The sequence below is a fragment of the Entelurus aequoreus genome, linkage group LG25 (genome assembly GCF_033978785.1).
Source record: "Entelurus aequoreus isolate RoL-2023_Sb linkage group LG25, RoL_Eaeq_v1.1, whole genome shotgun sequence".
Taxonomy (NCBI): Eukaryota; Metazoa; Chordata; class Actinopteri; order Syngnathiformes; family Syngnathidae; genus Entelurus; species Entelurus aequoreus.
Window position 1 is genome coordinate 10,045,860 of NC_084755.1, and position 14,663 is coordinate 10,060,522.

General features: G+C 42.6%; 1 protein-coding gene across 1 annotated transcript in view; it reads left to right on the forward strand.

Moving 5' to 3' along the window:
• tnrc6c1 (trinucleotide repeat containing adaptor 6C1) overlaps positions 1-13,952 on the forward strand; it is an 81,862-nt gene extending 67,910 nt beyond the window's left edge. Inside the window, exons 9-21 of the mRNA XM_062037423.1 lie at positions 363-578; positions 880-1,023; positions 1,162-1,281; positions 1,411-1,494; positions 1,622-1,856; positions 1,938-2,099; positions 2,187-2,363; positions 2,447-2,596; positions 2,849-2,959; positions 7,265-7,483; positions 9,997-10,070; positions 12,207-12,346; positions 12,419-13,952. Coding sequence (XP_061893407.1) covers positions 363-578; positions 880-1,023; positions 1,162-1,281; positions 1,411-1,494; positions 1,622-1,856; positions 1,938-2,099; positions 2,187-2,363; positions 2,447-2,596; positions 2,849-2,959; positions 7,265-7,483; positions 9,997-10,070; positions 12,207-12,346; positions 12,419-12,794 — 2,208 coding nt within the window. The 3' untranslated portion in view covers positions 12,795-13,952. The remainder of the gene's footprint in view (positions 1-362; positions 579-879; positions 1,024-1,161; positions 1,282-1,410; positions 1,495-1,621; positions 1,857-1,937; positions 2,100-2,186; positions 2,364-2,446; positions 2,597-2,848; positions 2,960-7,264; positions 7,484-9,996; positions 10,071-12,206; positions 12,347-12,418) is intronic.
• The last annotated feature ends 711 nt before the right edge of the window (positions 13,953-14,663 follow it).

Below are 14,663 nucleotides of genomic sequence, written 5' to 3' on the forward strand. Positions count from 1 at the left end.
CAGACTTTTTTGTCACTTTTGCCAGCTTTTTTGAAACATGTTGCAGGCATCAAATTCCAAATGAGCTAATATTTGCAAAAAATAACTAAGTTTACCAATTCAAACGTTAAGTATCTTGTCTTTGCAGTCTATTCAATTGAATGAATATAGGTTGAAAAGGATTTGCAAATCATTGTATTCTGTTTTTATTTATGATTTACACAAGGTGCCAACTTTACTGGTTTTGGGTTTTGTACAACCATCCATATTTTTTTTTTTTTTTTTTTTAAAGTGAGGTTTTTGAACTGTAGTGACAAAGTTGAAAATAGACTATAGCATTGTTCATTGGTCAGTCGGTGATGCTTTTCTTATGTGCTTGCCAGAGAGATCCGGCAGAGGAGGCTTTGAAGAGCAACAACATGAACCTGGACCAGGCCATGAGTGCCCTGCTGGAGAAGAAGACAGAACTAGACAAGCGGGGGATAGGGATCGCCGGCCACGACTACAACGGGCTTATACACAAACCCATGAGCTGTCCTCGGCCTCCACTTCTCTCCAAAGAACCCTCAGCAGACCCTCGCTCGCCCTTCATGGATAAAGTGAGTCTACTTCACCAGATAGGCACTTCCACCACAATATTATTTGTAGAGCGCTTCTGTGGTCTCTCTGGAAATGTTAGTCAATAGAGAGTTTAGAAATTATATGGCAACCTGCCCTCTGTTTATTTGTTGAATGAAAAGCCTGTTGAGAGTAAACATGGTCACAATTCTCTGCCCAGATGAATGAGAGAAAATCATGCTTTAGTGTGAATTTAATCAAAGATGCAGCTAATTACGATTTTTCAAAGATGTTAATATTGTTGAAAATGAATGACACCAAGATTGGTCATTGATTGTCCAGCAAATGCAGGGTGGAATGTTTGGTAGTGGTGGAGCAGCACAAGCCCGGGCCATGCCTCAGCCGCCTCCTCAGCCGCCAGTGCCGCCTCTCAGCTCTTCTCAGCCTAGTCTACGCGCTCAAGTGCCTCAGTTTCTCTCCCCTCAGGTACGTGCAAACAAACACTAAGCTCACACATACAATGTGTCGCGCAGATTGCTCCCTTAAGATCTTAAATATCTAAAAGACTGCTAACTTTGACACATTAGCACACTGCATTCACACAAAAATGTGTAACGTTTTTAGGTTCAAGCACAGCTCTTACAGTTTGCAGCAAAAAACATTGGTCTGAATCCTGCACTTTTAACCTCACCAATAAACCCTCAACATATGACCCTTCTGAATCAACTCTACCAGCTGCAACTGGTGAGCCACTTTTATTTGCTGCATGTGTTCCTGTAATGAATGTTTAATGACGCTACATTTAACAACTTATTAAAAAAAATACTCTACAGTATCTTTGACGTTCCAACTGTGCATGTGCCTCACTTACAGGCTTACCAGCGTTTACAAATTCAGCAGCAGATGTTACAGGCGCAGCGCAATGTTTCTGGACCCATTCGACAACAAGAGCAGCAAGTAAGTTCTCACTTATCACACCTCATTCCTCACGTTTTCACACAAAAAAGACTGTTCATACAATGCAGATGGTTTAGTTGTTAGATCCAAGACAATAACAAGCTTTTCTGCCCTCTTGTCATTCCAGGTTGCACGTACAATCAATAACATGCAGCAGCAGATCCAACAGCACCAGCGTCAGCTGGCCCAGGCTCTCCTAATGAAGCAACAGCAACCTTCCCACTCCCACTCAGGCCTACATCCGGGCGGGACCAAATCCAGCATGGATTCCTATCCAGGACACCCCCAGGTTCTGGGCCACCCTGACCTGCAGACCAAAGAGCCGCAGTCATCTACCAACCCCTACAGCCCCTATTCTCTCTGTGAGTGGAATCTGACCCGGTGTGGGATTTCCCGTCGTCGTTGTCGAGCTAGTGCAGTGAAATTGTTGTCATTCTCTTTAGCTGGACTGAACACAAACATGAATGTAAACTGCATGGAGGTGGGTCTGTCTATGAAGGAACCACCCCAGCCCCAATCGCGCCTGTCCCAGTGGACGCACCCCAATCCCATGGAAAGCCTCTCTGGGAGCTCTTCTCCCTTGGAACCCAATTTGAGCAAGCACAGTGAGGAAGAATCAAGAATGAGAAGCATTCAAGTTGTATACATTTCTCGTCAAACGTTACATCGAAACATATTGTTTCCATCTTTAGGTACCAACCTCGGCCCCCCTGGTAAGCCTCCTCAGCTGGATGACTCTTACAGCCCCTATAGCCTGATGTCCAGCTCTGAGTCTCCTTCCAGCCCCCTGGTTCCCCCAGACAGCTGGGGGCAGGGGAAGAGTAGCAGTGACAAGATGGCCAACGGGACCAACATCAACTGGCCACCAGGTACACTTTTCTCGAGTGTTCTCTTCCTCAGCTGCTCAGTTCCAATGCTACTGTTATGAACTAACATTTGCAATCTTTTGCAGAATTTTGTCCCGGTGTGCCCTGGAAGGGTCTCCAGAATATCGACCCGGAGACAGACCCCAATATGACACCGGGTAGTGTCCCGAGTGGGCCAACAATCAACACAAACATCCAAGATGTCAACCGCTACCTGCTGCGAGACAGGAGTGCAGGTCAGATCAATGTTTAGTGAAATATTACTTGTAACAAGTCCATGAGGCTGCCAGCACGGAGTCCTTCTCTTACTCTTTTGTTGTCCATTTTCCTGCATACAACTGCTTCTGCAATTATTATTTATTCTCTGTAATTTTCTTCTGTCCTCAATCTTATTATTTCCAGTGCAATTTTCTTTTATTCCATTTTCTCTCTGCTATTTTCCCCTATTTGTTCTTGTCTTATTTGTTTGTGCGCTGCCATCGGCTCAGGCTCTTCTCCCACTTCATCTCAGAACGAGGCTCTGCCTCCCTCTTCTGATTGGTCAGTCAGTGCCTACACTAGCTCATTCAGTCTGTCGTCCCCGGAGACAGATGATACAGGTACATGGTTCACCAATAACCTTCCCTCTCCCTCCCCGTATTGTGGTGGATAAACAAGTGCAAACCAACACTATTCTTTCCATCCCTTGACTGTACCATGAGCACACTTGTCCCGCCCTCCAAGCCATTTTACCTCATTAAATAGGACTCACTAGAGTTTCAGTCCTGCCAAGTTTCCTCTCCTGCAGTGTACCTCCACAAACACCCCCCCTCCACACACTCTGCGATGTTGGTGACCCTCCCGTCCCCCTTCTATAACTTGTGCATGGGAAAACAGATCGGCATAACTTGTTCTTTTAGTTTTAGTTTTACTGTTTAACCTAGTGATCTGTTGTTACCGTGTGGCATATAAAGATGGTCAAGTAAGTTTTTATTAGAGAATACATTTAAAATATCCAAGCTCTATTCTGGGACTTTCTCATTCTTTAAGGGGAAATGCAATATTTTGGGAACGTAGTCTATTGTTCATAATCCTCATGAGACAGGAACACATTATTTTTCTTTATGAATTATAATTTGTAAATAAACTCCAGCAAGAGTCAGCTAACAAAGGAGGTACTAGGATTCTACCTATAAAGCGCTCTAAAAATATCAATTAACATTTTATATACATACTGTAAGTATATACACAGTGTTGACGCTAGGAATTTTCAAAAAAATCAAGTCAAAAAAATGGGGTCCCACAGTAAATTTTTGGGGTCCCACTTTTGTGTAAGCGTTTTGAAAACAAATGCTAAATGTTTGCATTATCCTGTTATATATCACATTCTATATTGTGTTTTGGAAAAAGGTTGTCATAAACGTTACTTCATTCATTAAAAAAAATAATACCAAAGAAAACACATTTTTATGCATATGTAAATGTATTCAGTTATAAACATTCATTCACTTTCTTCTTTCCTTCTTGGATCTAAACTTTACCGCTGGCGGTATTTTTTTAAATATTTTATTTAATAAGTTGTAGGTGTATTTATTTCAGTATAAACGTGTTAAACGTTTTTTGCTTCAGTCATGAAATGATGATAATGGTGTGCCAGGGCATACATGCATCTGACAAATTTAATTGAATATTCTCACCTGTACACTACCGTTCAAAAGTTTGGGGTCACCCAAACAATTTTGTGGAATAGCCTTCATTTCTAAGAACAAGAATAGACTGTCGAGTTTCAGATGAAAGTTCTCTTTTTCTGGCCATTTTGAGCGTTTAATTGACCCCACAAATGTGATGCTCCAGAAACTCAATCTGCTCAAAGGAAGGTCAGTTTTGTAGCTTCTGTAACGAGCTAAACTGTTTTCAGATGTGTGAACATGATTGCACAAGGGTTTTTTAATCATCAATTAGCCTTCTGAGCCAATGAGCAAACACATTGTACCATTAGAACACTGGAGTGATAGTTGCTGGAAATGGGCCTCTATACACCTATGTAGATATTGCACCAAAAACCAGACATTAGCAGCTAGAATAGTCATTTACCACATTAACAATGTATAGAGTGTATTTCTTTAAAGTTAAGACTAGTTTAAAGTTATCTTCATTGAAAAGTACAGTGCTTTTCCTTCAAAAATAAGGACATTTCAATGTGACCCCAAACTTTTGAATGGTAGTGTATGTAGATCATCAGTCGTTTAAAAACCGCCACATCTACACTTTCATGGCAAATAATGCCAACAAACTTAGAATTTTGCAAGTAAGTTTCAATGTCATTTAATACAGTGGCACACAATGCCTCTAGCATTTCATATCTGGCTTCATGATGGCCATAAGCTGTGTGTTGCCCTTTAAGAATGGCGGTATGTGGGGTGAGTGACGTGTGTAAGTGAGTGGGCAAGTTAGGAGAGAGAGCGCGAGCATGTTCAGGAGTGTTAATAATTAAAAAAGTTAAAGTACCAATGATTGTCACACACACACTAGGTGTGGCGAAATTATTCTCTGCATTTGACCCATCACCCTTGATCACCCCCTGGGAGGTGAGAGGAGCAATGAGCAGCAGCGGTGGCCGCGCCCGGGAATCATTTTTGGTGATTTAACCCCCAATTCCAACCCTTGATTCTGAGTGCCAAGCAGGGAAGTAATGGGTCCCATTTTTATAGTCTTTGGTATGACTCGGCCGGGGTTTGAAGTCACAACCTACCGATCTCAGGGCGGACACTCTGAGTAGGTATAATAATGTATAATAGCATGGTGGATGTCCACTTGGCTTTGTGGAAAACATAATTAAAGAGTTGTAACAAATGGATGGCCTCATCATTCCGACCAAAGAGCGGAATTGTAGGGACCCAAATTGGAGGATGTTTCTTGGTGCCTGGTGAGGCTGGATCTTTGAAAATCAGTGATTAAAAGGGTTTCCGCGGCACGTTAAAAGTCATTAAATTGATTTTGCCAAAATTTAAGGCCATAAATGGCATTAAAAGGCATTAAATACGATGTCCAGAGAAATAAAAACATGTAATACAATTGTAGGACTGGGCCGATACTCAATACGTCAATCCATCAAATGATAAATGAAAATTAATTTAAGAACGTTGCCGTCATCGAAAGGTTGCTACGTCTGTGTCTGTGTTTGGATCTGGCTTTCAAACTGGATACACGAGGTCTTGTATTGTCTGAAAGCAACAAAAGCGCTGCCTCCAAAGCGGACACTCCGCTAGAAAGCAAAATCAAACCGCTATGCCATTCTTTGGTCACCTTAGTAGGCGTGTAGTTCTTAACTGTGACATCATGTCATGTTAAAAAAAGAAACTCAGCTTGTTTCATACACGACTCATTTATTTCAGTCTTCTCTGGTTCATCACACATGAGGTAACTTTGCCAACATTAGCAACACTCGTGATGCAGGCACCTCACGTGACCTACGGTGGCTTATGATGGACAACCTAGGAAATTCTCACAACAGACCACAACTCTTATTCACTGACACTCCCACAGTAAATGAATAATGGTTCCTTCAGCTGCCTGACACTTTATACATAATTTGCAGTTTACTGCACCCATTTTAAACAACTGAGGGTGTAAAATGAAATCTATTCAAAATGTTAATTTGACTCAGTTTATTTTAATGCATATTATTGGGATTTTTCCAAAAATCATTCAATGACATGTGTTTTTCTAAAATGTTTAAATCAATCATCCATTTCAAACACATACATCATTGGCATTCCTTTTTTGTTATCGCATACAACTATTTAACTAATTTTTAAATTGTATCCCGATTAAAAAACCTTTAGTTTGTGGATATTATAAGTTGTTCTTTCAGAAAAAAATCATTTTTACAGCATTGTTTAAAGAGATACACATTTTAAAAATGACTTCTAGTTCTGGTTATATTATATTGATCAACTAATTCAGAATTGGATGTTCATTCAGAAGACTAAAGTTTAATCATTTTGATTGACGGTACAGTGTGACGATTGACAGGCACAACCTTTTAATTGGGTATTGTAAAAATAAATTCTCAGATGAGACAGTCTTGCAAGCCAATTATAATTCACTATATAGTAACAGTTAATACAAACTATTCAACTCTTTGTTGTGTGTATACACAATTGTAAGCATTTCAATATATATAATAACCATAGGCGGTCGTACATTGGCATAACAGTTTTTTAAGTGGCATTAAAATGGCATTAATAAGCAATTAATTAGATTTGCTGATCATGTAGCAGTATTGCTAAGTGCTAAACAAGAAATACAAACTACAAACGTTGTAAAACAAACACTTACTGTACAATGTCTGCTCTCACTGGGATGCCGACTGATGGGGTGTTCATATCTTTCCCGTTTAAAGGAAGAATTAATCATAATCCTCACGCAGGTAAGAACAAAAGTGGGTGCAAACAAGCGTCTTTTCCTGTCTTTTTCGCCATCTCCTGGTCTAAGTGGAAAAACAGAGTTGACCAACTTCTTACAATAAAATTTCACCAACTCAGAGGTGATGCAGCAGCACACTGGCTCAGCATGTCAACACTGTAGCTGCATAAGCTAGTTACCTATCGGTGAGCACGGCGCCCCCATAAGTAGTTCCTCTGCGTTAGCGCTGGTAATAACAATATTGTTAATACTTCAGGTCACGAGGTGGAAATCTAGTATTTTTGGCAGTTTTTGGAAGTTTTTAGAGGGCTTTATGGGCGCAATAGAGTACTCCCATTAACTCCATTGTTAGCCACCTCATGCTTGCAGAGTATTACAAATTAGAATGCATAAAAAAAGAAAAACATATGTGTTCTTGCAAAATTCCCCCCAAAAAGTCCAGTTCCATTGAAGGGTTTTCTCTCTAAACTTATTTTATCCTGTCTTTTTTCGTGTAGGTAAACTGTCAGAGATGAAGTCCACTTGGTCTCCAGGTCCCATCTCCCACAGTCAGGCCTCTCTGTCCCATGACATGTGGAAGGTTCCACAGGGACCCCGAAGTAGCACGACAGCCCCATCCCGCCCTCCACCTGGTCTCACCAACACCAAGCCATCCTCTACGTGGGGAGGGAACTCTCTGGGTCTGTCCCAAGGCTGGAGCAGCTCATACACCACAGGTGGTTACCCTACATACACAAACAGTACCTGTGAAATTCTCCAATAATTGCGGGGGTCTTTATTTGCTCAAACCGCAAGAAAACGGACGGGGTGTTAATTGGAGGCCGGTGACACACGTAGATATATAATAATTTGGCCTGTATGATCAAGTGGAAGGAGGAACCTAGCTCTCTTTGACTCACATGGTCATTTATAGGGTTGGGTATTGTTTGAATTCGAACGATTCCGATTCTTTGTTTCGATTCCGATTCCTGGCGGTTCTCGATTCCGATTCTTCTTGTACCATGCCGGGATCAATGTGTTTGACAGGTAGTCCCTGGAAGGTGGTATGTATTTTGGGTTGAGAGTTTTCACCATATCCCTGCAAACATAAACAAACATGTAATGTTGCTCTTACTGTTTAGCCCAGTATCAATTAGCTTAGCTCTAACGTTATTGCTTAACTAACCTAAATGTTGGAGATTCCACCTCTGAAAAGGGATGCAGTCTTTTGACTGTGTGCGCAGTGACCTTTCTGTGGCACTCTTCCGTCTGTGGCACCGACAGACGGAAGAGTGCCACAGTGGTGTTCAGCGGCTTCTTCTTCCGGTCGGCGGACTTATTCTTTTTTTCCGGTCGGCGGACTGGGTATCGAAACCAGGAATCGAAATTTAAACTTTTGAACGATTCCGGGAGAATCGGAAAGTTAGTCCCGGTTCCAATCGATACTCGATACTCGATACCCAACCCTAGTCATTTATGATTGAACAAGTACTTTGCACAACAAACAGAATCAATGCTGCAATAGTGTTAAGGAGCAAAGTGCTCAGCCGGCAATAATACTGCTGATGAGTTCATTGTAAACAACAGTACAGCAAGTGTACTGCATATAGGGGAATACCGAATATATAAATATACCGAATTCCGTGAGTACTACTACGTTGTCACGTCCAGTTGCAGACTCGTTTGGCGATAAAACAATTACTCAAGCAGCAATCAGATTGGACTCATCCGAACTGCCTCTTGGTAATGTTGCAACTTCTAAAGCCAACATGCAGGCTCGCAGGCCGTATTTATGTGAAAACCATCGCATGCTTTGTTCCCCAAAATGGATTGGCTACCATCAGGGCGCCGGTTTTGCTGCCCAGCCCGTAGAACTCAAAGGAGGTGGTCAACTTTTTGCCGAAAGCCATGCATATTCCTCAGCATACTCACGGCATACATAATGCATGTCACAGCATACATAATGCCTATCTAAATGCCACTAAAGTCACTGTTGTTTTAAATCTGTCTTTTTGCACTATATTGTTGATCCCCAGTACCAAATGTACTTTTTTTAGTACTTATAGTATAATAGATTTAGTATCTGTATTTATTTATTTCTTATCTAGTACAGTTTTCCTTGTTTGAGTATTTTCTACCGCATGTCCCTTTTTGGGGTCGCGAGGAGTGCTTTATGTAATGTGTAATTGGTCACTATTTTATAGCAAACACGCAGACACATTAAGCACAAAATACATTTATACTCGCTTAAAAAAATATTCAGTTTAGTTTAATTTCTTCTCAAAATAAATAGGATGTTTTTGCAAAATATAATTTTCTTTGCGACCTCAAAATTAAGGCACACATATAAAATTAAATGTCCACTGATAGTCACACACATACACTAGGTGTGGTGAAATTTCCCTCTGTATTTGACCCATCCCCTTGTCCCACCCCCTGGGAGGTGAGGGGAGCAGTGAGCAGCAGCGGTGGCTGCGCTCGGGAATAATTAACTCTGTTAATAACTCTTTCTGTTTTTATTGTCTGTGTTTACAGCTGCTAAAAGCCTTTTTGCCATCTGCGTGTCTTGAGTTGCACCGCCGGGGACAAATAAAAGTTTTTGAATTACAATTTTAGTTGCAAAGCAAGCATGCCTGGTAGAATCCACTTTCCACTTTTACTAAATGCGCTAGCTTGATGCTAATTTACATTGGCATTTCCATACACTGTATGTGCTACTAATTAGCATTATTGATTTCAACACCTCCAAACTTGTTAATGAAAATTACAACTAAGATGCAAGTTACAATCAAACAGCAGGCGGTTACAGTAAACACTTTTTACGGCTCACCAAAAGACTAGATGGCAAATGGCGCAGACTACTCCCTGACTAGGCAACACACCACTGACTATACAGTAATGCCATCTAACGTATTGGAAAATTGGGACTGTTGAGTAGTGGTATCAATTCCCACGCACCAGGAATTGGTACTGCGTCAGTTCAAATGAAAAACACCTATAAGTTTCATGCCAACAGCTGAGTACTGCATCCAGAGGTAGGTAAACTGTTGAATGCAAACCACCCATAGTGCTTCCAATGCAGTAACTGCCATATTGTGGCTCTACATGAAGAGGCTGCTATAGCCATAGTTGTGGCTCTAGCACCTGACGACTGTAGGAAACTCATGGTTGATTAAATAGGATTTAAGTTTAGCTTTATTTCATGATGAATGTGTTGCTAACAGACCTCTGCACACTCGGTCTTCTGCAGCAGGCACCACCTGGAGTACAGACAGCTCCTCCAGGACCAGTAGCTGGTTGGTCTTGAGAAACCTCACTCCACAGGTGAGACACTCCAGGAAGCACGTTTGGTGTTTATGTGCACTATGTATAACATATTTATACCGTATTTTCCGGACCGTAGAGCGCACCGGATTATAAGGCGCACTGCCGATGAATGGTCTATTTTTGATCTTTTTTCATATATAAGGCGCATTAAAGGAGTCAAATTATTTTTTTTGTCCTTGCGGTCTACATAACATGTTATGGTGGTTCTTTGGTCAAAATGTTGCATAGATTATGTTTTACAGATCATCTTCAAGCCGCTTTCTGACAGTCGCTTCAGGATGCGCCGTTTTGTGGGCGGTCTTATTTACGTGGCTCACCTTCGGCAGCGTCTTCTCCCCGTCATCTTTGTTGTAGCGGTGTAGCGTGCAAGGACGGGGGTGGAAGAAGTGTCAAAAGATAGAGCTAACTGTTTTAATGACATTCAGACTTTACTTAAATCTATAACGGAGCAGCATCTTCTCATCCGGAAACAACAATTACGCCGGAAATGTGTCCCGTGAAAGAATTCTCTAAAGTTCCTTGGGTGAATAATGTAAACTCACTACACCGGTATGTTTTAGCGCTTTCATGGCGAGTTTACTGACAGATATAAGTAAGAACTTTACACTACCAGCAGAGGATGAATGTCACATAACAAGACGATAGAGAAAAAGAAGAAGCTTATCGACTACAAAGGTGGATCGCGCGCGATTTTTCAGGACTTATACAGATCCCAAATACAGATCAGCAGGTACCAGAAGTTAAGAAAAGTTGCTTTTGCATTATATTGCGAAACAATACACCAGATATGTCCTACCTTATACACACACCATAATAATACTCAAAAGCACAGTACAATCCATCAAGCGGTGCGGCTTCATAGCTTACCAAAGTCGTACTAAAACATTTTGATAGATTTTTGAGCGCCGTGTGTAATAGAATAGAATAGAATAGAAAGTACTTTATTGATCCCTGGGGGAAATTCAGCACCACAGTTCGCTCACAATAGACAATAATAATAATAAATAATATAATATATTATATATAATATATGAATAATATAAATATATTCTACATTTAAGTGCAGTCAAGGAACATGTGCATTATACAGTCTGATGGCTGTTGGTATGAAGGACCTCCTGTGTATTTCCGTGTTGCATTTTGGGAGTCTGAGCCATAATGTTCTATATTTTCAATGGAACATATAAAATGTTGGTGTTGTTTACTTGAGTCATATTGCAGTCTACACGTATCTCTTGTGTGACTGCCATCATATTGCAGTCTACACCATACCATACCAACTTTATTTATAAAGCCCTTTAAAAACAACCATAGTTGAAGAACGGAGTTACACCACAAAGAAATAGAGGCAAAGGACAGACTAAAAGACAACATTTAAAACGGAAGTAAAATACACATTGAAATAGCAAATACAAATTACCCTAAGAACAATTTGTTAGATAATAAGCAGTTAAAATGTTAAAAAAGTTAGAAGTTAAAAACAGTTTAAAGTCTCATGCAGGGTTAAAAGCCAGTGAATAAAAATGGGTTTTAAGAAGGGTCTTAAAAATAGCCAAAGAAGGGGCCTGTCTCACATGGAGAGGGAGATCCTTCCAGAGTTTGGGACCCGCAACAGAGAAGGCTCTGTCCTCTCGAAGCTTGCGCTTTGATTTGGGTACCTCCAGGATCAGCTGACCCGAGGGACCGGGTGGGGGCATAGAGGTGGAGCAGCTCAGAGAGGTAAGGTGGGGCAAGACCACGTAAGGATTTAAAGACGAGTAAGATCATTTAAAAATGGACTTTAAAAGACACAGGCAGCCAGTGGAGGGAGGCTAAAACAGGAGTAATGTGCTCTCTTTTTCTTGTGTTAGTTAAATGTCGGGCAGCTGCGTTTTGATACACGTATCTCTTATGTTTGACTGCCATCTACTGGTCACACTTATCGTTACACCATGTACCAAATAAAATAGCTTCAAGGTCGGTAAGCAAAACCAGAATTATTCCGTACATTAGGCGCACCGGGTTATAAGGCGCACTGTCAGGTTTTGAGGGAAAAAAAGGATTTTAAGTGCGCCTTATAGTCTGGAAAATACGGTATACATATATATTATATATACTGTATACATATAAATAACATCCCCATCTCTGCGGCAGATTGACGGTTCAACTCTGCGCACACTGTGCATGCAGCACGGCCCTCTCATCACATTCCACCTCAACCTGACACAGGGCAACGCTGTGGTGCGCTACAGCTCCAAGGATGAAGCTGCCAAGGCTCAGAAGTCCCTGCACATGTATGTCCTCGGCCATTAGATACCCAAGTCGGTGCCAGTGTTGCTCATCTTCCTTCTGCTGTCTCCGCCCAGGTGTGTGCTCGGGAACACCACCATCCTGGCAGAGTTCGCCGGAGAAGAGGAAGTGAATCGCTTCTTTGCACAGGGCCAGTCGCTCGGCGGGACAACCAGCTGGCAGGCCTCTCCGAGCAACAATCAGACGAGAATGGGAGGGTCCGGCTCCGGCGCCTCCCACCCAATCGGCCACGCCCCCCACTGGAACAACAACAACAATGGCGGCGGAGGGACCGGCAGCAGCAAGGTCAGCGGGGAGCTGCTGTGGGGGGGCGTGCAGCAGTATTCCAGCCTGTGGGGGCCCCCGAGTGGAGAGGAGGGCCAGGTCATGGGGAACCCCAGCCCCATCAACACGCTGCTACCTGGAGACCTGCTGAGCGGGGAGTCCATGTAAGGACAACGGCGCAAATCAATATGGAGATAATCAGCAATGGAGTACCAGTCAAGGTGAAGGGAGAGACGAGAGGAGACCTCACTGCTCGCCGACTTCTTTTTCTTCTTTGTTTTTGGAGGAAAGTCGCAGTGTTGAGCTTTTTACACTCGGAGACACAGGAAGATGTCTTTTCCTTCAAAGTTTTTACACAGGTGAACTCGCCGAGTGAAACGAGCTGCCATCTTTAACTCCCTGCCTTTTTCGAGGCAATCATACTGCACCTCACAGACCTGCAAGAAGGCATCATTCCCAAAGTTATAAAAACAACAACTTGTCAATCAGAGCGCTGGTTGTTATTCCTCGGCTGTTCCAGACTCTCAGCACTAATATTGGCCTTAACCTCTCGTCCTCCCCAGTCGCCCTGCTTCCCTGCCTCACACTTGCACACCCTTATCTCTGAGCCAGTGAAACTCCACACGGGAGTCCATGCTGCTGCGGCCTAACAGAAAGCAACCAGAGCTCCCATTTACAAACAGTGCTTTTATTTGGTTATTATTTTCTTTTTTTGTTTTGCAAAGCAAATCCCCTAACAAAACACTCTCAAAGGGAATGATGCAACTCTGTTCGCCTTGTTCAAGCCATTTATTTTGTAGTGGGGTTTTTTTTTGGTTGTTTGTTTTTGAAGCATTGCAAACAAATTTCAAAGATGCTATTATTCAGACATGTTAGGGTTAGTTTATTTTGTAGGGGGGGGTGGGCGGGGCTTACAATACAACATGAACCACTGCTATTACTGTGGAGCTGTAACGACATCAACAAATAGTTGCACCTCAACTCGTCTCTCGCAGTTCGGTCTGGGACCTTCTCACTGCTGTTCAAAACCTCAAGACCAGAATATCAGCACCCCTCACCCCCCGCTCCCCATTTGTCACGACAAAAACCCCAACCATTTCAAAACGAGGTGCAATATAAGCCACAACAGACTGTAACCGTCCACGCTCCCGGCTGATGACCATAAGAGAACCACATTGAACTCCTATGTGACCTACGTGCAGCGAGCGCCACCCCCTGACTTACTGCCACTAATATAACCCCCCCCCCCCCCTCCTAGTGTGTGTGCGTGTGTGAGCTCATGAGAGTAGCGAGCTGGTCATTCACCTTAAGCACTTCTCAGCAGGCAACAAGTGTGTGAGTGCGGTTGTGTGTGTGCGTGTGTGTGTGTGTGTGTGTGTGTGTGTGTGTGTGTGTGTGTGTGTGTGTGTGTGTGTGTGTGTGTGTGTGCGTGCGTGCGTGTGTGTGTGTGTGTGTGTGTAGAAGGCATCCAACCAAAATGATGAAAGAAGCCTGTCTTTATCCCCCCCTCCTTTTTGACTGAAACGTGTATATGTGAAAGGCTGCTCTATTATAGCACTTAACCGGAGCCACACACCCCTCACTGTGCCCCCCCGCCCCCGGTGCAGCCCCCCCCATCCGACCTAAACTCACTCCCTTCAATGGCGGCTCAAGCAGAAGCAACACTGGCAAAAATCGAAAGTGACTGATTGCTAAGTGGCTGCAAACTTATGGATGTGAAGAGTTTTTCTTTTGTTTCAGTTTTCCTGTCCTGCTTTACTATCCCAGAATGAATATGGTAGCAAAGATGATCAGATTTATATATATATATATATATATACATATATGTATGTATGTATATATATATATATTATATTTTATTTTATTTTTTTGACGAAGCCTTGTTTTCTGGTGATGCGTGCCACCCCCACTTGCCAGTTGGCATCACGGCGTGGCCACTGAGTGCCTGCCTGCTGCAGGGTGCGGCGCTCTGCAAGCAGACCTCACCCCTGACTCCCGCCCCCCCTCACCACGACACATGCTGACATGGACTTCCCT